The 22,832-nt window shown below is 47.8% G+C and overlaps 2 protein-coding genes across 4 annotated transcripts; one reads left to right on the top strand and one right to left on the bottom strand.

Moving 5' to 3' along the window:
• Window positions 1–1,041: 1,041 nt before the first annotated feature.
• Window positions 1,042–15,808, bottom strand: LOC109772841 (ATP-dependent Clp protease proteolytic subunit 6, chloroplastic). Its single transcript, XM_020331538.4, has 9 exons — window positions 15,584–15,808; window positions 15,452–15,516; window positions 14,348–14,417; window positions 13,990–14,194; window positions 13,780–13,845; window positions 2,224–2,364; window positions 1,697–1,750; window positions 1,483–1,575; window positions 1,042–1,393 (listed from the first exon to the last, which is right to left on the bottom strand). Exons 1-9 carry the CDS (start codon window positions 15,640–15,642, stop codon window positions 1,346–1,348), a joined length of 801 nt encoding a protein of 266 aa, XP_020187127.1. The 5' UTR covers window positions 15,643–15,808; the 3' UTR covers window positions 1,042–1,345.
• Window positions 15,809–15,941: 133 nt separating this feature from the next.
• LOC141021273 (uncharacterized) lies at window positions 15,942–18,774 on the top strand. 3 transcript variants are annotated; one of them, XM_073496471.1, is made up of 6 exons: window positions 15,944–16,280; window positions 16,353–17,109; window positions 17,184–17,308; window positions 18,018–18,170; window positions 18,246–18,527; window positions 18,614–18,774. In XM_073496471.1, the coding sequence occupies exons 3-6, from the start codon at window positions 17,195–17,197 to the stop codon at window positions 18,764–18,766; spliced, it is 702 nt and encodes a 233-aa protein (XP_073352572.1). In that variant the 5' UTR covers window positions 15,944–16,280; window positions 16,353–17,109; window positions 17,184–17,194; the 3' UTR covers window positions 18,767–18,774. The 3 variants fall into 3 exon arrangements, 2 of the variants coding, with proteins under 2 accessions (XP_073352572.1, XP_073352571.1); XM_073496470.1 differs by having other exon boundaries at window positions 16,353–17,308; XR_012181790.1 differs by having other exon boundaries at window positions 15,942–16,280; window positions 16,353–17,934; window positions 18,246–18,774.
• Window positions 18,775–22,832: the final 4,058 nt, after the last annotated feature.

Genomic DNA, 22,832 nt, shown 5'->3' with positions numbered 1-22,832 from the left:
CAAACGCTTGAAATTATCCTGGATTTTGTCAAAATTTTGCTGCATGGTGACGAAGTTCTTGTTGACCATGAATTGGAAATCCTAGAATTCCTTCTTGTCTTCCTCACGATAGCGTTGCAGGGTTTTGATATCTAGTTCCAACGACTGGAGCTGCAAGACGCCCGTGTCGATGGAGCCTTCCGGGTGGGACATGGCTTCGAGAAGGGAGGGAAGGGAGGGACTTGCCGCGAGCTCTTGTATCTACCGCCGCCAACACCAAGAAGCACCGTCCGAGTTCGGATTCTGGGATTTTACCGCAGGAGAAAGACTCCCCAGCAACCAGAAGTGAAATTCAGACTGCCTCCGAACTGTGCCACTCCGGCCTCCACCAGATCAACAACAAGAAGAGGGATTTCCGGCCTGTTCGCCAACCTCTACTTGCCAGATCCAACGCCTCCGAGAACCGATTGGGCCTCTGATACCAATTGTCAGGAACCTGACAAAGAATCGGTCGAACTAGACACTCAACGAAGTGAATTCAGAGGTGAATTTGAGAGAATTTGCGCTAGGGTTTGTATTGCGGCAAAAGGGGAAAGTAGCAAGCACGCCACCGGCGGCTAGGGTTTATACCCAGTTACAATCATCATGTCCAGAATGGAGAAGGAGCGGTGGCTTTATAGCCATTACAGGTGAAAAGCAAAGCAAAGAGCAAAAGCAGAGCACATGCATTGTCGGATGATCAACAGCGACCCTCGGAGCGATGACAGCCGTTGGATGGGAGATCCACGGTGGAGATGACATTCCAGTAGCGAACCGTTATCTTCGTTCGGGAGCCACTGGATGGCAGATCGACGGTCCATGCTGCTTCCGACATGCTAGAACAGAGCAATTCTTCAGAGATGTCTTTAGTTGGCCTGACAAACATGGCCAAATATGCAAAACATTATAACGAGTTTTAAAAAAAAACTATGCACAGAATTAACCCAGTCACATGCGTCAAATTGACGAGCCGTAAAAAGAAGTCAAAATAATCAGAAATTTCAAACCCTTACGGGCCTAGTATTCTGGTTATAAGTTTCATATAGTTCCATATGATATATGCCTAGCACGCAATCGCGTCATTAGCTTACAATGTGAGATTAGGATTGTCAACATTGTCGTGATGATTTACTTATGAATTAAATTAATCAGAAAATCAATAATATCTCCAACACAAAATCACCCGCAGCCGAAGCCAGACTCCTAAGAGGCAAATGACATCCCTTCTTCTCATCCCTAGTGACTGAACATAGGTCGGTCACAACTGAAAGGGCAACGAAACATGATGAATGTATCTGACTTAGAGCTCCAATTTGCAGCCGTTTGCTTAGCATCCCGTTTCCAGCAATGCGTCGACTAGTCCGAAGTCCATGGCCTATGTGAACGAAACATAAGGTCACCACAGGTTACTGCTCTGCTTCTCTTCTGCTAAAGGAGAGGAGAGGACATGAAGCGAGAGGTTACCTCGGACGACGACATGAAACGATCCCTCTCTGTCCACTGTTGCACTATATCGATGGGTTGCCCCGTGAAAGCAGCAAACATTTTGTCAACTTTCTGCGTGCACAAGGTTTCAGGACCTTTAATCACAGCTTAAAAGGAAAAAAATAACAGTAGCCCCTCAAGCATCTGAGAAAGCATGCTTAAGGAGACTTATGTTGGTAAAAAAAACACTTACATCTCGAGCATAAATGGTTTCCCCAACCTGTCTCCTCACCTCCTCCGTATTACCCTGCAGGTGATCTGATCGTTAGCATCACAGCAAGCTTCAACGATGGCAATTACTACGGCCTTTCCATATTAATTGAAGCTCAAACAGATACATTTAGATACATCGTTTGAGAGTCAATTAATATGGGACAGAGGGAATATCAAATTAGTCACACAACATTTAAGAAAAACATCCTGCTACACGATTCATATACCAAACAGCATTGTAATGCGATCATTTTCGACAACGCCTGGCTCAGTTTAGCCGGCCTCCTTGACACTATCCAGTCGGAAGCTAGGCAATGGGCAAGGACAAGGGCACAAGAGGGTCTTGCAGCATTGCTACCAGCTGAGATGGGCACCGTTTAGTGCCATCCTGCTGTAATTCTGGGCCCCGCCAATCTTTGGGCTTGTACAAACTCTTTCTTCTTATCAATGCATCAGAGACGCAAGGCTTTTGCCAGAAAAAATCATATACAAAACCAACAATCATACCTCCGATCCACCTTGAGGCTGATGAATCATTACTCTGGCATTAGGCATCGCATAGCGCATTCCCTTCTCACCACCAGCAAGAATGATTGCTGCTTGACTAGCAACAACACCAAAGCACACTGTCCCAACTTTCGGTGTGATCTGCTTGTGTTAACTCAAAGATATATTTCAGGCATTGGCACAGAGCATCAAAAGACAACAAGTCTCTGGGTCTACTTGTAAGGATATGTTATTACAGATGTAAGTTGTGAATGGCAAATCCAAAAGATGACATTACAGGCAAGAACCGCAGCTAATTTACATGACTCGCTACAATTCATTCAGAAAAACTAAAACATGAATCTTCGTAATAAAGTCAATTTCATGTCAACGAAAAATATGTTGTTTATATCAGCACTTAGGTTTGGGATGCAGTATAAGAGTGTTAAGCAATACTATTGAGCATGTAAGACCAGCCATAGGATGCTGTACTGGCAAGATAATATATAATTTTACATTTAGACAGTGGAAAGCTAATTTTAGCATGTAGTATTTGGTCATCTTTGTATTATCAAAGCAATAGAAAACTGAGCGGTGGAGATTTATCAATCCAAAAATATAGATGTGAGATCAAAGCCATGTGAGATGCATTATTTTTGTTGCAGTGTATAGATGTGAGATCTAAGTCATCTTTGCTTCCATGACTGAAATCTCGAGAGACTGCTGTGGAGCACCCTAGGGTCATCACCATGGCTTTGGCTCCATTGCCAAGGGACACGCGCATCACATATACTAAGATAAATTTCATCCTCTATGCGTGTCTACTTTCTTGGATGGTATACTACTTGCCCCTCGTGCATGTATAGGTTTGAGCTGAGCTTCACGATATCGAGGAGGAGTGCAAGCACAAGGAACCAACGAGCTTCACGCATATCGAGGAGGAGTGCAAGCACAAGGAAGCAACACCACCATCCAAAGAAGGACTGACCGGCCACCATGCCAGACTGTCTGGCCCGTCTGGCCCCTGCCTGCGAGCAGATCTGGCCCATGTTGACTTGTATCTCTCGCACCCACCTAACCCTCATCCTTTCTAGGGTTTGCAAAGCATTTAGATTAAACTTGAGAAAGTTATGCTCATCTACCCCTCCATTGGAGATGAAGACCGAAGGGAGAAGAACCTTGCATGGTTGTGAAGACCTCGTAAGGGAGAAGAATCCCTTTGGATTAGCAAGACCTCCACATCCTTTGGACTAGGGAAGATCTATCTATCTCTCAAGACCCATCTCTCCTAGAGATTTGGATGAACTACCTAGTTACTTTCTACCTTTGTTGTTGTTTGGATCTATGTGCAGTGGCGAAGCTACACACGCTTCATTGGGCGGGCCAAAACCAGCTAGCTTAAGAAATATGTCTGAAATTTTGCTCCCAAAGCCCCAATTCAGCACCACTCTACACTGTAATCTTATTTGGCTGGGCGGGCCATGGCATGGTTTTGCCCAGCCGTAGCTCCGCCACTATCTATGTGTATCTTGAATGTCCCTCTTGTGTGTTTCCCAAGTGTTCTTCGTGTTCTTCCTCAAATCCACCTCCAACTCGTGAAGATTGGGCCAAACCCTAGGCTTTGACCTACATCATTTGGTATCATGAGCAAGGTTGCCACAATTTGGAGCCCCTCCCCCTCATCTTTCTAGCCTGATTTTGTTTTGTTCTTGCCTAATTCAAAAATCCCCACACAAAAAATAGCCTCAGCCGATTTTGAGTGATTTGTTGTTTCTAGTGAGTTTTTGTTCAAGTTGATCCACTGCCCAGGGTTTTGCAAGTGTTTCTAGCCCCCTTTGCATTCCCTGGCCCGATTTTTCCTTTTCCCCATCCAATTTCGACTTAGGAATCTCGCTTTTCCACCCCCAAAATCAAGTTCCACAGCCCCAAATTCGCGATCTCAAATTTTCTGGGTCTCCCGGACTGTCCGGCCCGTGCCGGACAAAGGGGCCGGACGGAAGGTCAGAGAATGGTTTCGTCCGAGCCTTAAACCGGACTGGCCGGGATCCAAGCCGGACTGTTCAACCTCCCCAAAGACTGTTGCAGGTTCTTCACCGTTTTGGCCGTAACTTTTGATTCCGGACTCCAATTTTGGTGTTCTTGGGCTCGTTTTGAAGCAAACGACGTGGTCTTGATAATCATATAGGTTTCCACATCATTTGCTTTGGACCAATTCTTGGCAAATTGGCATCTTCGCCTAGGCCATCCACCACCATGACTCAAAGCCATGCATCTTCACCGGTTTCGCCCTTGGGGGTCCTTGCCAAGCACAACTTGTACCTCTCCATTGACTACATCAACCACCAAGCTCGCCAACGACAACGATTCATCGATCCTTTTGACCCCGACACCGGAAGCAAGGCCGGTCACTCCGATTTTTTCAAGGTAAAGGTGTCGATGAGGTATACCATTCCGTCACACAAATTTTGCCTTCCTTGCCATTACCCTTGTGAGCCATTCTATTCTTTGCAATTACCTTTGACCTATTGAGACTAGCTATCCGAGTGTTGCTAGGCCTCGTGAAATTTAGCATCTTAGTGATTATTTACGCATCATATCGTCGTGTATATAGTTACTCCGTGCATCATCTTGTGATACTTGTCTTGTATATTTGGTCAAGGCTCAAAAGGGAAGTGGTGAAACGAAGAAAAGGTTCAAAAAAAAGAGGGATACAAAAAGGACTCATAAAAGAGTTTATAAGAAAAAGAGTTGAGCAATAAAGATACTTGTGCCAAGGATACACTTGTCCTATAGGATTGGTGCCAAGTTCTCGAATCTTGCCGTATCGCACTCCTTGAGTTTGTGTTACACGAGCTTAGTCTTTGTTAGGACAATTCTGTATGCTCATTTTCTTGGTTGCACAAGCCCCGAAATTCCAATTTGAAGTTCAAGAGATGTAAAAGTTGGAAGCAAACCACAATGAACTCAAAATGCTTGCTTCCAACTTTTACATCCCTTGAACTTCAAATTGCAAGAATCGTGCCACTAATCCCTACCAAGCTCCACTATAAGCCATTTGTGTAGGTGTGAGGTTGGACAAGGTTCATTACCAAGTGCACTCATTTCATATTGTCAATTGCGAGGTCGCTTGATCCTTCACCAACATCAGAAAGAGGTAATGCATTGTTCATTCCCTTCTCTTCTCACGCCTAGCTCGAGTGTTAATATGGATAGGGAAGGCACATCACCTTCGGTCTACGCCAACAAGGACCACTTCGATGCCAAGTGGGACTACATCGAGGCCAAGATGGGCGCACAAATTGAGCTTATCAAAAATATGCCCAACAAACGCAAGTCGCCCTCATCTTCAAGATCATCTTCTCGACGACGCTCAAGTGCAGACGCTTCGAGCTACCATCTTCTTAAAGATCACGCCGGCATTGGCAGTATCACTGACAAGAGGAAGCTACGACGCCAACATCAAGGTGACCAATTACAAGCAAGGGTGACCACTCCATCTTCGGATGCACCTCAAGTGAGAATGCCGAGCATGGGATATTCCCTTCGGTCATGGAGGCGGATGATGAGCCAAGTCATATGGCCTTCCTCCTTGGCGAAGGTGACGAGATGGTTGAGCATGGGATTTTCCCTTCAACCATGGCGGCATATGGTGATGAGCTGAGAGACATTTGCACCCATACTGAGAGTGAGTAGCCCCATATTTGATGAGATGCACCAATTCTCGTGTGAGGAAAGCCACAACCACCACTTGAGTGACTCTACCATATGTGACTTCGAGTGTGTCCACCTTAAGGGAGTGAGTGAACCACCACACATGAGTGGGGTAGTTGATAGGTCTTGTGAGGCCATTTCCAACTCTAACAACTTAACCTCTACTTCGCTTGTGTCTTCTTATTTGGTGCAAGATCCCATATATGATGAAGCACCGACCATCGACAACTTCGTCCCTCCTATGTATACGACGATGGCCATGGTGGAAGAAGATGCACCCCCCTCCCCCACGTGGTTCCATCAAGATGATGTAGATGGCCAGAAGATGGCCCTTTCCACCACACCTACACCACATGAGTGGACCTACAGAGGTAATAATAGAGGTGATGGTGATGCTCTTGTTCCACTAGTGGACATTGATTACATCTCCCTATTGTCATGCCTCATGCTAGTTCGACTCCCTTGTGTGATGACTTATTACCCATTTATGATCAGTACGATGATGTTCATGTGGAGTCTATTAGTTGTGATGCTATGTTGCATAGGATATCTTGTGAGAATTCTTTAGATCACATCATGTTTGATAATACTCTTGCTTTGTCATATGCTATGGGTGAGATGTCCAAATTCACACATTTCCAATCTCATCAGAGTAACTATGCATATCCCATAAAATCCAATCCTTTGGCAAGTATGGCATAGATGACAAATTCATGGTTCTTGGCATTTGCATAAGTTGTAATAATATTGCAATGCATCCTTTACATAATTTGAGCAATTCTTTGCATATGCCTTGCCATGACATTTTAGCATGGAATTCGTGGATAACCACATATGTCTTGCATTCAATATATTGCATACTTGCCATCCTCATGATTTTGTTGGCGAGCATGGTAGTACTATAAACCTTTCATGTGAAACCAAATTTTCCATGCAAACCAACAATAATGCTATGGACATGCATTGCTTTACATGTTCAATTTCTCCGTGTTTTGCTTCAAGTACTTGTATTGCAAGCAACTATGCCTATACTATTGCTAGCAACCCATAGTTTTCTCACACATGATGGAGAACTTGATACATCTTTTGTGTTGCATGATTCTAATAATTGTGTGCACCATATGCATCCCGTGACAAAAAATGCTATACATATACATCATACTTTTGCTCCACTTCAGGTCTCCATTATGTTGTACCACACAACCATCCTTTCATGATGGATGATAGTTTCTTGTATCATGCATCAAATTTCTTTACGGATTGCATATCTTTTGCTATCTCCCACACGCACATACAAATCATGATGGATGATGTGTACATATAGCACGCGCGCACATTGTTTCCTTTTCAATATTGTGTAGGTGCCCACACTCGTCAACCTCGCAAGCGCACGAGTTGACGAAAAGAGCTCCTGAGAGCAAGCAAGGTGTGCGCTACCATGGAGCTTCTCCACCTTTCCTCTTCGCGACAAGACTTCGCGACCTTATTCTACATGGCACTCACATGGTTATGGGTTACTGTTCATTTTCACAATTTGTGCCCATCTTGCCATGATCATTCCTATTACAATGACATGCATTTGTGACCCATGCTTTGCATTATACATGACCCATCCTTCTATTCATTGTATTTGTATTTGCAAGCTTGGTGGAGATATCCATTGCTATTGTCATGTTCCATTTTTGATACATGCCTATAATGATACTTGTGTTGGGAGAGACATGATTATGCATCGTTCCTTCCATAGGACTTCTACCCAACACATTGATGTTTGCCCCATGATTGTGTCGCATATGCTTTGTATGTTGCATCACACATGGTTGATACTTTATCTTTCCATGGGTTTTCATATCTAAGGGTTGTGATAGGCTTGGCGAGCCAACGTAAAAACTAGTGATGCGGAGCATCCCTCGCTCATCCCCATGGACTCTACTACAACTCGTCAAGCACCTCGAGGACCAATGACAAGAGCACGTGCACGCACCGTCGAACCCGAGGTTAATTCTTTCCTCTCCGAGTTTCGTCTGGATTCTCTTGAGAATGGGATTCTACCTCAAAGAGACGCATTGTGCATTCTTAGGTACTTCGGAGATCGTCACGAGGAAGCACGGAGGAATCACCAAGTTCACCGGAGACCCAAGAAGGAGAGGGAGAAGAACGCGAAGGACCGGAGTCCCACTGGACACCCCGGGTGCCCGGACGCGAGGACCCCGGGTGCCCGGGCCTGCAGCCGCCGGGTGGGCGAAGCCCCTAGGCACCCCGGGTGCCCGGCCCCCCCTCCTCCCAGGCGATGCCCGGGTGCCCGACCAACTGGCCCCGGGTGCCCGGCCCCTCCTGCTGGAGCCGCTGCCATCACCTCCGGGTGCCCGGGCCACCACACCCCGGGTGCCCGGCCCCGCCCAGCCGGCCGCCTGCCTGGCCCGGGTGCCCGGCCTCCCGCCTCCAGCCTCCTGGCGCCACCCCGGGTGCCCGGGCTTGGAACCCCCGGGTGCCGGGCCAGAGCCCCCCGGGTGCCCGGGCCACCTACAGCCAGCCCCTGACCTATCCGGGTGCCCGGACCCCTTTGCACCGGGTGCCCGGACCACTCCGCGAGTGCCTGCGTGCAAGTTGGGGCTTTTGCCCTTGTAACCCTCTCCCCCTCTATTTCGAACCTAGACTATTTATACTCCTTACCTAGCTCATTTAGAGGACATCAAAGTATATGTGAGATATTGAGAGAGCTTTGCTCATCTTCCTCCCCTTGGAGATCATGTCCTCCTAAGGGAGAAGATCCTCTTGTGGATATCAAGACCCCATCTAGGGAAGGATCCCCATCATAGGATCATCAAGACCTCTCTCCTCATAGGATTGGGATGAACTAGTTACCTCTTGTATCTTCTTGTGTTGGATTTGGACCCTTGTATCTCTCTTTGTGTGATTGGATCTAGCATATGTGTGATTGGATCTAGTCAATTCGAGTGTTTCCCCTCTCTTGTGTTCTTCGTGTTCTTGGGGATTTCCCCTCCAATTCGTGAAAGATCTCCATCTAGGGTTCCACCCTACAACAACTAGCCAGTCTTTTGGGTATGAAACCCTTTTGGGCGAGAGTAGTACTAGGATGGGTGACCTCCTGGGAAGTCCTCGTGAAAAGGTTTCATATCTAGCCTACCCCAACTTGTTTGGATAACAGGCTTCATAAGTAAGGGTTGATGACAACTATTTTGATGCTTTGCACATGATTGGTATTGCATATTGTCATAAGTCTCCCTTTGTTGCACCTCCCATGTGAACATTTGCTAATTGTTTTTGTTGAATGCAACGATGTTCTTATGCTTGAACATGAGACTGCCCCCATAGCTTTCTCGCATATGGTTTGAGATCTTCACGTATTCCATGTGACGCATGTTTTCTTTCCTTCTTTGCACAATATGCATGATGATCATTGTTGCTATGTCAAATGCAACGCATACGCCATTCATGCATTGACTATATTTTGTGTTAATGGTTATGTGCAAGAGAAGAGACACATCATGATAGATGATGTGTTTATCTAGCATGCGCATACGTTCTTTGTTTTGTTTTGTTCATGTGTAGGTAATATCGACTACTCGTCTACTCCTACACACCATGAGTTGACCATCCGAGCTCTTGAGAGCGAGCCAAGTACACTTTCCACTGACGCACTACTATCACACATTTGCTTGTCCCTTGACATTGTGAAATACGCACAAGGACAAGCTTTCAAGGTGATCTCTTTCTCTTTTGAGAATCCCGAACCTTGACCATGGAAATTTTGGATCATACCACGTGTGTTGCATGCATCATGTCGCCTAGTTGTTCTTTTCGGCTAATTACTTGCACACATGATTGTGATATTGATTTGACGCATGACTGCCAGTTTTTCATGACTCTTAATGAACATACCTTGTGTGTTGTATCAAACTTGAGCATGGAAATTTTGGATCACCCCCCCCCCCCCCCCCCCGCGCGCGCGCCTCCCCCCACAGACCTACATCGCTGCCAACTCTGCACTCCTCGTCGTCGAAGGAGGCCCAAGGGCAAAGCCCCGCGACGGATGACGGCGGTAACGACGCACGCCGTCCACGCTCGCAACCCTCCGTACTCTCTCAGCTTCGTTCTTCGCCTCCGACATCGAGATCCAGATCCACACCGGCTCCCCCAGGCACACACGCCTATCCATCCCCGGCCCCCGACGCGTTCCCGTGCGTGCACGCTCCTCTCTCTGCCTCGCTCTCGGCTATTCCACCCGCAAACGGGACGCTCGTCCCTCTCCTAGCTCTGCATCTCCCATTCACTGCTCCGCCTCTTTAGGAAAGTCTACGGCAACGCTGCTTCTCCCCACCACCCCTCCCACATCGACGCCCCCCTGTTGTGCTCGGTCGCCACCGAATAAACAGGCCCCGCCTCCGCGCTCCACCCATGACCGCCAACCATGGTGGTCACTGTCGTGGCATGTTGGGCTGCCTCCTGCTCGTCCTTGGTGGCCGAGGCACCGGCCCAGCCCCAACGCGAGCCTCGGCGTCGACCTTCACCACCACTCCACCCCCATGACATCTGCAGCTACTAGGTGCCCCGATGTCACCCCCTGCTCTGTGCGCCCCCGCGTGGCGCATGGCTTGCCGGACCTCGACCTCCCGCCCCCGTGTGGCACAAGACCAACCCCCGCCTACATCTTCTCCGCTTTCAACATGCCCCTATTAAGCCGGCTCCCCTCGGCAAGGGTGGCTAGGTTCTATGCTCGCAACGACATGCCGCTCGTCTGCCTAGTTCTCGCCGGATCCACAAAAGGTTCCCTGCAGCCCATGTGCAACATGCTTTGGTTCGCCCCGCCCGGCCTCCACAACTCAACCTTCAGTTGTGTGATGTCGGATACGGGGTCTTCCGGTCGCTTATGGAGTGTGTTCCGTTGCCTCAGCTAGTTGTGGCTCTGTCCGGCTCTGGGAGAAATCCTTGCGTTGCTTCAACGCTTGCAACAATGATGCCTTTGGGCGCTCCGTTTCTTCTTGGAGGTGTTGTGAAAGGGGTTCATGATTATCCCACTGCTTATCTAAGGCGCGGCTCCATAGCTAGGATTCCCTTCGCTCCACTCTTTGGGTTCCTCTACTTTGGATTGCCTATTGCACGTCATACTCTCATGCACTTGAGGACACATGTGTTTAGGCATCTCCTTAGGAACTTTGTCGTTCTTTACTTTGACGACACATTCCTATATCACAAACCTTTTGCTGATTTCACGTACATGCATACATTTGATGGGATGACCACTACCTCACATTTGCATGTTTGTGATCATAAAGTTTTATTGCTTCTAGTCCATGAATATGATGTCTTTGGCCGTGCTCACTTCCTACACTTATATGCCAAACTAGCAGCCGGTCTATCCGGCCACCATGTCCGACTGTCCGCCCAATAGCCGGATAAAACAACTACTTGACTTAATTGTCTAGCTGTTTGTCGGGGATTAGCGTCGAAAGCACCCGAGAGCAAAATGGCAAAGCCGGACTGTCCGGCCACCACCCCAAATTGTCCGGCCTCTGGAGGTCAACAGCAGCCTGACCCCACACCAGCCACGAAGACACGCATCTATCAAGCGTCGGACTGTCCAGCCGCTATCCCGGAAGCAGCTCCGCTCCTGACGCAACTTCTACACCATGGACTTGCAGACGCGATCAATGTCGGATCGCCTCCCAAGCTTCCTTGGTTATCCTCTTGACAGCCAGGGCGTGGATCATCTCTTGCGGCACGGCTCTCAGGACGGCCTCGAGCGCCATGCGATCTTCCTGGTGGTCTACGTCGCCGAATTCGATGGTGTCCCATAGACCACGACCTCCATTTCACTCAAGAGGCTCCAATCCTCATAGTTGCTCTGACCCGGCCTGATTTGGCCAGTGTTGCCTTGTATCTCTCAAACCCACCTACCCGTTCGTCCCTAGACTATATATATCCGTTCCCCTCATCCTTTCTAGGGTTAGCAAAGTGAGCAGCTCCCACTCCAGGCACAACTTCTACACCATGGACTTGCAGACGCGATCAATGCCGGATCGCCTCCCAAGCTTCCTTGGCTGTCCTCTTGACAGCCAGGGCGTGGATCATCTCCTACAGCACGGCTCTCAGGACGGCCTCGAGCACCATGCGATCTTCCTGGTGGTCTACGTCGCCGAATTCAACGGTGTCCTGTAGACCACGACCTCCATCTTCACTCAAGAGGCTCCAATCCTCATAGTTGCTCTGAGTCAATTGCGGGAACAGCGCACCGCCGACTTCCATCACCACGCGCTGGACGACCACCACTAGACCATCATGGCGAGCCGCTGTGGGCTGTGACCGGTGTGTCCATCCACTGAAGCTGACATGGTCTTGGATCAACACCTTACTCTGATGCCAAATATTAGAAACAGGTTAAAGTAGAGAAGCAGAGGGGAGCTAGGGCTGAACACAGGATAATTTGATTTCTTGAAGCTATTTTTTGTATTGTTGCCTTGAGGCATATATATAGTACAGGGCAAGTCGGTTGCTAAGTCTGAACCGACCATGCAGCTCTAGCAGCTGCTAGTACAAAGCAAAAAGCAAATTGACTACTAGCTGTCTAGGTGCATACACTATCTTACAAGGAAATGCAGCTACAGCTAAGTAACACAAGGATTACAGCTAAAATGTTGAAAGCAACCTACAGTAAGTGACTAGGTGGAGTACCACATCGACGGTTAAATGCCAACCAACCCCAGTGAATGGTCAAAAATCCTATGATTAGCAACATTCTTATTTTCGGGTTCTTAATCAGGTACATTTGTGTCAAAATTAATTCTTAAGCTAGGTATTGGTTTTAACGTGCACATAGTGTCAAAAGTGGAATGTATTCTTTAGCAACAAATTTATGATTACCTAAGAACCCAATTACACTAAAGCTTCATTTTTGTTACATCTTACTTATAGTTTTACATGTCTAACGTGAGCATTCAAATCAGCACAAGCAACAAAAAATGTTAGTATCAGATATGTGAACTGAAGATTATTTCACAAATCTAGCCACATAAACATGCGTCGCTCTGTTAGTTTTGTGGGAAATAGGAGAGTCTAACAGTAGACATTTACCACACATAATGCGAGTCCCTCTCTGGAGTACACGGGTTTTCCTGTTTTACAGATAAGTTCACACTTCATCATTTTACAACATTATTTTTCCAACTATCCCATGAAACATCCTATGACACCACCAAAATTACAAATCTCAGGGCCTGAGACGCAGCAAAAGAAAAACCTCATTATATGCCGTAAAAAGATGCTAAGAGAAGTGAAAGAAGGCAAAAGAAGCAATGGTGAAGCTCCATGTGTGATGTATGTACAAGACATAAGTACTTGGCCTAGCCAGCCCAAAAAACAGTTTCTAAGGCTAAACCAGATTTGGGAAATGAGGCATGTGGCAAGCAGAACCGTACCAAAGCCCACTTGGAGCCGCCCAGCACAGGAATTGCTCAGGTTTATGTACCAATTTAAGATTACAACTCCTGTAAACAATACCATGGACACAAGAGCAGCTTTTGCATAACATTATTATTTCCTTTTAATACTACGAGTAAGCTCACTGGCTCGTTTTATATGTAAGCTCACTGGCCAAGGAGGTCTATACACGACGGGCTCAAAATTGTTTGGTGCTGTGTGTGCAATGATTCTAGTGCCAACAACATAAATCTTAATCAAATGGAAGAATTCTTGTGACAGGTGAACAAGAAACAAAATATATATAATGGAACTAGAAATATTGAGAATGTAGCATGAATTATAGTGGTGAATTACAATGATTATAGGTAATATACCCATGACATGCAATCATAAATTGCTAAGCTGGAGAGATTATAGATTACGTACCCAGGACATGCAATCATAAATTGCTAAGATAGAATAGAGACTTCCGCCAGGGCAGTTAAGATAGATCTGATATAGAAGAAGAACACATTGTGTAATTCAACAAATCGGGGGGGCAGATACACACGCGCGTGCGACACACACACACACAATAAGGCAAATGTTACGTTATAAAATTAATTTTGAACCTCCAATAAAAAAATGTACACTAACCAGAATATCACCCTCTTCATCTATAGCAGAAAGTGTGACAAGCTGTGATATCACACGTTGTGCCACTTGCGAGTTAACATATTGACCAATGAAGATTATACGGTTTCCTAGCAGTACGGTTGCCAGATCCAGAGGGCCACCAGGAGTCATGATAGCAGGCATTAAAGGTGGATTTTCATTCTCTGATGCCACGATTGTATTTTTCCTATAGAATAGATAATCATTTACAGTTATGGGTGCATTTCAGCCCACAAAGTATTGACTGGAAAAGGAAATAATCAAGCTTCTTATACACAACCTATATTAAAAATAGACAAGGATAAGAAGATAGCAACCATGGTAGCTTCAAATGTATCACCTCATATAAGATTGACTATGTATCCTCTCATCCAACCGTGCAGAAACACCTGATGTTAAACCTTGCAGTCCTATATGTACAATTTGAGTGAGACAGAAACTCTATATGTTGGCAATAATACCATGAAGAGGAAAAACATGGACTGCAGAAAAATTGTGTGAAAGAATGTGCAGCACAATATATTCTCCGTTCTTACGGTTTGGGTTACAGAATGGCGAGAGGGATGGCAGGAGACGATATCAGGAGCTAAGGTTATAACACAATGGATAACTAGGGAGACAGTCACCACCATGCTCTGGCATGGCTTGTCCCCTAGCATCATGCCAGCTTGCGCAAGGCTATGAGTACAGCATGTTTTGGCTCCTCAAATAAGAAATGAACAAATCTGAGGCCTAGGATCCAACCACTTTCGACCGGTCTTTCTCCAAGTTACCCAAACACTGGTCAGCATCAGCCAACTAAAGTCAATTTCAGCAACCTAGCCCACTCAAGTTGGTTGCTTGCCAGCTTATACCGTTTTAGTGCAGAGGTTGCAAACCCAGCACCAAAACAAACGACAACTTAAATATTCCCACGTTAGTCATCAGTTGTCACGTTAAAGACAGACTTCCTCTTCAAACCATCTTGATTTGTGCTAATACAATCAGATTGATGAAACATTCACTGCTGCTACGGAAGATATAGCTTTTGCTACATATGCTTTCATCCACGCTTGATGCATTCTGAAATGTTAGGCACAGACAATAATGTGCATAACTGTTCAACAGAAAATACAAATGATTGCACAGTGTATACAGCTGGATTACACAAGTTTATCATCAATTTATGGTATGCAATGTGTGGCTTATAAGAAGTAAACATCCTGGAATCACATAAGCGTGTCACCAGTGTACTCTCTCACACTCGACAACAATCAGAAGACGTTCTAACTATTAGACCAAAATCTCTGACAGCTTACTAAACCCGCATCAAATCAGATTATCCAATTCCAAATAGTGGTCGCCTACACAACTCAATATTTCGTTGCTCCACCCAATTCATAGAAGAGAAAAGTAATTCTACATAACGAAAAAACAAAAACAAAAAGTACAGAAAGAAGCTCACCTCGGAGGAGCCGAGATGCAGTGCTTCCATTCCGCCTAAACAAGGGAGAGCAGGCAAAGGACGAACTGAAAACGAGCAGTTGGTGATTACACGAGCGGGAGAGACATGGGGCGGTAGAGTGAGGATATTCACCTGTGCGAGAATTGGCAGGAGGGAGAGGCGCGGACGGCGAGGGCCGTGGGGATGGCCATGGGCGCCACTCGAGGCTGAGGCCGGAGGTGCCTGAGCGTGGTAGCGAACAGACGACTGACGAGGGTGAGATGAGGTTAGGGCATCACCAGTTCATTTTTCTAGGGCGATGCTCTGCGCCGGTTCCCAACCGGTCGCATCGCCACCGTCCGATGCGTGTTTCCAGCCATCAGATCAGCCCCCGCTTCGTCCTTACTGTTTCACTTTCGGAATCTATCTAGCGGGCAGCCCTACGTGTACAATACCCCACCTACGTCATGCACGCCTTCAATCAATGCCAGCTCTCACCCAACCCCGTTCTCCCCTTTACTGCTGCACCGGACGCCCACTTTCCTCCTCATCCTCTTCTCCTCCGCCTCCCCCTCCCCCTCCCCCTCCATTTCACTGTTTCCCTACCTTTCCCCCTCTCACCATCTGGATCTCCATTGCTTCGATCTCCGATCTCTCCCTGTACCTTGCAGTTCCAACCATGGTGTCTTCTTCATCCTCCATGCCAGCGGTGTCGCTCACCGCACCAGAAGACATCGCGCCTCTCCCCCTTATCCGGTGCCCCAGATGCAACCTTGGTGTGATCCAGTGGTTCATCTCTGAGACCTCACTCAATCCCGGTTGCCATTTCTACAAGTGCGAGTTCCGCGATGTAAGAATCTGTGCACAAATGTTCTAACTTTTTTTTCCAATCCCATCTCTTATTGTGTTTTTATGTTTTCAGACTGGGCGTTGCAGCTTCTGGAAATGGGAGAACAAGTACATCGACTACCTTCGCGCTCGTTGGTCCCATGTGTTTCTTCCCGCAGCTCCTCCTCCACATGAAGCGCCCACCTTGATCCTGCGTGAGATTCAGTCTGACATCAAGATCGCACTCGCCGTCGCCCTGGGTACTCTTGCTGCCGTAATGACGCTCCTAGTCTCAAAAATGTAGTTCTCCATGAATGATGTAATAGGTTAGGTTTATCTAATTAGCCTAATCAGCACGCCAAGTTGTTGTCGATCCATGTAATAGTTAGTTCTGAACCTGGCAGTCCCCACTAAGCTAGCTCTGACAGCCCTCTGTTAATTTTAAATGAAGTCATACAGAGGTGCTTATGTAAAATATGGAATCCAATATAGCATGATTCTCTATTTTCCTGATGTTTATCGTTCAACAAGTATCACATTCACATTACACCGTTATAATCAATCATAAAGCATATCTGCAAACAGCCACAAAAGTTAATGTTATACCTTTACCTGTTTACAGTCATAGAAAACCAGAATAAGAATCGATTGCCTCTGATCCAGCTCAACTGTAACCATGCATTAAATCCCTCGCGTAAATTCTTACGCATTTATTTTTCCTCCATTCATTTTTTGCTGCCTTATCTGCTCTGTGTGCACTTCTGACCTCTCTCCCCATTCTCTTCTTCCTCTGCTTTTCCCCCCTGCTCTAAGCTGCAACTCATAGTCCCATGCAGTTGCTTCGTATCCGGGTAAATTTTCTAACACTCACTATACTTCATTCGCCTTATCAGTCTTATCACATTTTTCTGATTTTCATTTGCAGATTCACATAACATGTCTGCACCACAGCCCTTCGTCAATGCAGATCGAGACCCTCTTGAAGATCCAGATTTCTTCAACTCACACTCCACCGCCCCAACCTCAACATCTCGAACGTCTCTTCAGAAGGTACTTTCAGTCACATCTAATTTTGACAAGTACAAAGCTTTTCTTGTTCAAGAGATGGATTGGGGTGGTATCCTCAAAATCAGACCACTCCCAAGGATTAATCTGAAATTCAGCAAATGGTGATGAATAGAGTGGACACGATCACCAGGTCTATAAATCTTGATAATCTCCGAACTCTGAGGTTTACTGATGTTGATGTTCACAAGGTATTTGGTATACCATGTGGGCAACTAGACATTGCATTACACGAGCAACCGAATGAAACAACCGTAAACATTATACGTGGAGCCCTTGGCATGCCTGAGAAGGGAAATCAGATTTTGAAAGCAGCAGAGAAAGTTCTATGTCATCCACTTTCTGAAAAACTATCCTCAACTATCAAGAAAGACAGTTTTAAGATGGCACTAGTTATCTTTGTTATGGGTCACTTACTCACCCCCAGCAACAAGCATGACGCTGCTCCGATTGATTACTGGGCAGGAATTGTTAACCCATAGAGAATATTTGATTTTAATTGGTGCGAATATGTTTTACGAGATCTGATGAAAGTTGTATCTAAGTTAAAACTTGACATCCTTAACAACCGACCCGTCACACACTTAGAAGGTTGTCATATTTTCCTTCAGGTCAGTTTTCTAAACTATAAGTACACATATAATTAGTCCCATAGCATTCATATATATTTAATCTATTTTACAATTTTATGCAGATTTTCAACCTTGACAATGTTGATTTAAGAATTTTCAACATGTCCCGCAACACACTCCCAAGGATATCTGTATTCAAACTATCATCTTTCCGTAGGATGATCCTACAGTGCAGCAACCCTTCAAAGCAGATCGAAGATTACTCAAATGTCCGAGTATGTTTTTCGACATAAACTTCGAAGCACAACATGTGTCATGTTTAATGTACTCACTATTTCAGTGTCTCCCAGATTCGCCCAGCTGCTGATATTTGCTACAAACGAGCTCTTTGGGATTCTACACCAGACATTCAGACTCCTAGAGTAATTACAAAACCTACACTAAGCAACCACCCAAGTCTGCAGCAGACTCCTCCTCAACAGAATCTACGCCAGTCCGGTCCTTCCCTTAGCACTGGATCATCGGGACAGAGCAGGACCAACACAAATGCACCCGCACAACTTTTTCGCAGTCCGCGTCCATCAAGTGCGAATGACTTCGCTATTCACATGAAGGATAACTATCCTAATTTGGTGAGTTACATTGTATGCTCTTATTACTAATCACCATCTCCTGTTCTGCACTCATGTAAGGTTATTTATCTTTGTGCTCTCTCTAGGTATACACCGAGGTTGGTATAGTGTTAAAAAAGCACAACGCCATAACATTCAAGATGATATATGATGCTAGAGAAAATGTATTCACTACAACAAAAAAAGACACATCCGTGACATTTTGGGCCGAACGGAATTTTCTTCTGTCATACATATGACACTTCTATGACGATAATTGTGACAAAACCCGGTATCATCATAGATGTGGTGGGCTCCTACTTCTATGACAAAAAATCATGACAGAAAATGGGCTTTTCGTCCTGGGCGGGCCGGAGACGCAGCTGCATGACATTCTTTGGGCCGTCCATGACGGAAAAAACCGTGGTAGAAGCGAGGGCAAGGAAAATTTCGGGGAGTTCCCGATTACGGTGGGAGGTCGGGGGCCGAGCGATGCGCGTTTCTCTCGTACACGTACGCGCGTGTGTGTGAGGCGTTGGCTCTAACTGAACCCGAGCGAGGAGTTGGGCTCTAACTGAACCCGAGCGATTGCACTGCAGGCTACGCGTTACTGAACCCGAGCGATCGATCGATGGCTGTTAACTGAACCCGATCGAGCGATTCCTTCGCTACTGCTGCTAACTGAAGCCGATTGATGCTGCCTCTGGGATGAACAGTGAGCGTTGCGGGGGGGTGGATGAACAGTGAGCGGTGGCGTTGCCTCTGGATGAACAGGACCCCGTGGTGTGGAGGGCTGGATGAACAGTAGACGGTGGAGGGGTGCCCGTGGAGGGGTGGTTGAACAGGACCCCGTGGTGTGGAGGGCTGGATGAACAGTAGACGATGGAGGGGTGCCCGTGGAGGGGTGGTTGAACAGTAGCCGGTGGAGTAGCGCGCGGTGGAGGCTGGATGAACATGAGCCCGTGGAGGCTGGAGGAGGTCGACGGTAGCCCGTGGAGGCTGGAGGAGGTCGACGGTGGAGATGAACAGTATCCCGTGGAGTCCCGTTTTGCGGTACGCCACACCCCTCCCGATGAAACAGGACCCCGTTTCGACCGTAGGAGGTCCGTTTCGTCCGTTTTGCGGTACGCCACACCCCTCCCGATCAACAGGACCCCTGTTTCAACCGTAGGAGGTTCGTTTCGTCCGTTTTGCGGTACGCCACACCCCTCCCGGTCAACAGGACCCCCGGTTCGACCGTAGGAGGTCCGTTTCGTCCGTTTTGCGATACGCCAGACCCCTCCCGATGAACAGGATCCCGTTTCGAACGTGGCTGGTCGAACACAAGGCCGTTTCCTCCGTTCTGCGATACGCCAGGCCTCGTTTCCATCGCCTGTTCTGTCCAAGCCCTCCCGATGAACATGACCACGCATTCTGTTCCGACCCAGCTGGTTGGCTCCCACGCGTTTCGTTGCCTCCCAATAAACACGACGCATTCCGTTGCCTCCCCATGAACACGACGACGACGTTGTTTCTCCGTATCGACCCAGCCATGTCAACGAGCCCTCGCCGTACGTATGCGCGAGTAGGCGTTCGAGACCCCGTCCGTATGTACACATACGTGGCCGTATTTTCTTTCTTGCACCCTGGCCGCTGTACGTACGTGTACATGCTACGTGCACGCCTCTACTACGACACGTGCGCGCCTCTACATCCACTAGTATATATGTACGTACACGTACGCGACCAGAATGACAACGCTACGTACGCTTCGACCAGGTGGGTCCCGACTGTCAGGCACTTCTTTGCGTGCGAAGATGTAGCTGGTGGGTCCCAGCAGTCAGGGGGGCGAATCATTTTGTTTTTTTTACCCGGACGCACTTCCTTGTGTGCGAAGGTGTAGCTGGTGAGTCCCAGCAGTCAGGGAGGAAACGTTTTTTTGCGAAATACGATGGCCCGTCCGGTGGGTCCCCGCTGTCAGGTGGAGGAATAATTATTTTGCGCGTAATAAGGAGGCACTTCCTTGCTGCGGCCGTGGACCCAGCTGTCAGCGTCTCCATGTACAGTACTCTTCCGATGGAAGTCGGTCGTTGACCACATTAACCACGCCGCGCCGAGAGCACCACGGCGGTGGACGGCGGCGAGGCCTAGGAAGGGGACGACAAGGAGGCAGGGAAGACTCGGCAGTTGTTTCCCACGCGGAGGGGAGTACGACTGTACGAGGGTTTACTGGTTCGTCTGTCATCGCCGGAGAATAACAGCAGGTGTGGGTGAGTAGAGGGATGGCTAGGCCAGCGATGGGAGTACGGTGGGGCGGTGAGGCCTGCGCGGCAGCACAGCCGGCCGTGGGGAGGAGGGAGCAGGCAGTCCCGCCGGCGCTTGTTTGAGCGGCTGGAGCAGGAAGAGCAGAGATTGAAGAAGCACGACGGCCGTTGGATGGACATCGAACAGTCAGTGCTTGTGCGTCAACCTTTTTTTTAAGAAAAGCCTCAAATTTGTGGAAAACAGCATATAACCCATCTGCCATTATTTCTAATAATTTACAGCCCATTTGCTAATTCTTAAGGTTTTTTTTGGAGCCCATATTCTTTTTGTTAGCATTACAACCCATATTGTGCCCACGTAAAAAATTATACGAAATTTTGCATATTTCGGTGCGGTCCGAACTATTTTTAATCCTGAAATTTCGACTCACATTCAAACTAATTTTAAAAATAAATGTATATCAATATAAAATCCAATAAATTCTCCACGCATAAAAATTAATGTAATTTAAAATCTTGAAATGAAAAAAAGATATTTAAAACTAATTGCCGGTTTGATGTGTTTTAAAAATATACAGCCCATTTCTCATTACTGATGGGCCATTTTCTCGGCCAGCCGAATGAAAGCTCTCCTCGTCTTGAAAGATTTGCAGCCCAACAGGCCCGACAAAGCGACTTACTTGGCAAATCAATAAAAAACTGGGTTGTGGCCGTGGACCCAGCTGTCAGCCTCTCCACGTACAGTACTCTTCCGATGGAAGTCGTTCCTTGACCACGTTGACCACGCCGCGCGGAGAGCACCACGGCGGTGGACGACGGCGAGGCCTAGGAAGGGGACGACGCGGAGCCGGGGAAGACGCGGCAGTGGAAGCCCGCGCGGAGAGGAGTACGAGGGTTCACTGGTTCGGCTGCGGTGTGAGGCTGCCGTCGCCGCAGGGCCTGGCCAGCGGTGGGAATAGTAGGGGCGGTGAGGCCTCTGCGGCAGCACAGCCGGCCACGGGAGGCAGGAGCATGCGGCACGACCGGCACTGCTTTGGGCGGCTGGAGCAAGAAGACCAGAGGTTGAAGAAGCACTACGGCCGTTGGATGGACATCGTACGGTCACTGGAGCTAGAATCGTTCATATTGACTAAGTTGACAAAGCCCTTCGTCCCCGTCAACTTAGTAGGCCCACAAGTCAGTCTCCCACCAAGGTGGGTCTCAGCTAGCCGGGGGAGTATTCATTTTTTTGTGCGTAATACGGAGGCACTTCCGGTGGGTCCGAGCTGACAGCGGGGGGAACGTTTTTTCGCGAAATACGGTGGCCCGTCCGGTGGGTCCCAGCAGTCAGGGGGAAACGATTTTTTTGCAAAATGCTGGTGGCCCGTCCGGTGGGTCCCCGCTGTCAGGTGGAGGAATAATTATTTTCCGCGTAATAAGGAGGCACTTCCTTGCGGCTGCCGTGGACCCAGCTGTCAGCCTCTCCACGTACAGTACTCTTCCGATGGAAGTCGGTCGTTGACCACATTGACCACGCCGCGCCGAGAGCACCACGGTGGTGGACGACGGCGAGGCCTAGGAAGGGGACGACGCGGAGCCGGGCAAGACGCGGCAATGGATGCCCACGCGGAGAGGAGTACGAGCTTTCACTGGTTCGGCTACCGTCGCCGCAGAATAACAGGGTGTGTGGGTGAGTGGAGGGATGGCCTGGCCAGTGGTGGGAGTAGTATGGGGGCGGTGAGGCCTCCGCGGTAGCACAGCCGGCCACGGGAGGCAGGAGCAGGCGGCACGACCGGCGCTGCTTTGGGCGGCTGGAGCAAGAAGACCAGAGGTTGAAGAAGCACTATGGCCGTTGGATGGACATCATACGGTCACTGGAGTATTGACTAAGTTGACAAAGCCCTCCGTCCCCGTCAACTTAGTAGGCCCACAAGTCAGCCCAACAATATGGTAGGGTCCCAGCTAGTAGGGGGTATTCATTTTTTGGGCGTAATAAGGAGGCACTTCCTTGCGTGCGAAGATATAGCTGGTGGGTCCGACCTGTCAGCGGGGGGAACTTTTTTTTCGCGAAATACAGAGGCCCTTCCTGTGGGTCCTAGCTGTC

This window comes from Aegilops tauschii, chromosome 4 (genome assembly GCF_002575655.3).
Source record: "Aegilops tauschii subsp. strangulata cultivar AL8/78 chromosome 4, Aet v6.0, whole genome shotgun sequence".
In the NCBI taxonomy this organism is placed as follows: domain Eukaryota; kingdom Viridiplantae; phylum Streptophyta; class Magnoliopsida; order Poales; family Poaceae; genus Aegilops; species Aegilops tauschii.
This window is presented reverse-complemented; position numbering and strand designations above follow the sequence as displayed.

What these genes read in the sequence shown, in the direction of transcription:
- LOC109772841 (XM_020331538.4), bottom strand. Translation starts at nt 15,642, where the DNA reads ATGGCCATCCCCACGGCCCTCGCCGTCCGCGCCTCTCCCTCCTGCCAA. An exon ending in TGCATCTCGGCTCCTCCGAG is followed by an intron (nt 14,418 to 15,451) that starts GTGAGCTTCTTT and finishes TTGTACATATAG; the next exon opens with GACTGCAAGGTTTAACATCA. An exon ending in GTTTCATGTCGTCGTCCGAG is followed by an intron (nt 1,394 to 1,482) that starts GTAACCTCTCGC and finishes TCGTTCACATAG; the next exon opens with GCCATGGACTTCGGACTAGT.
- LOC141021273 (XM_073496471.1), top strand. Translation starts at nt 17,195, where the DNA reads ATGTCTGCACCACAGCCCTTCGTCAATGCAGATCGAGACCCTCTTGAA. An exon ending in CTCGAACGTCTCTTCAGAAG is followed by an intron (nt 17,309 to 18,017) that starts GTACTTTCAGTC and finishes AATTTTATGCAG; the next exon opens with ATTTTCAACCTTGACAATGT. An exon ending in AAGATTACTCAAATGTCCGA is followed by an intron (nt 18,171 to 18,245) that starts GTATGTTTTTCG and finishes AGTGTCTCCCAG; the next exon opens with ATTCGCCCAGCTGCTGATAT.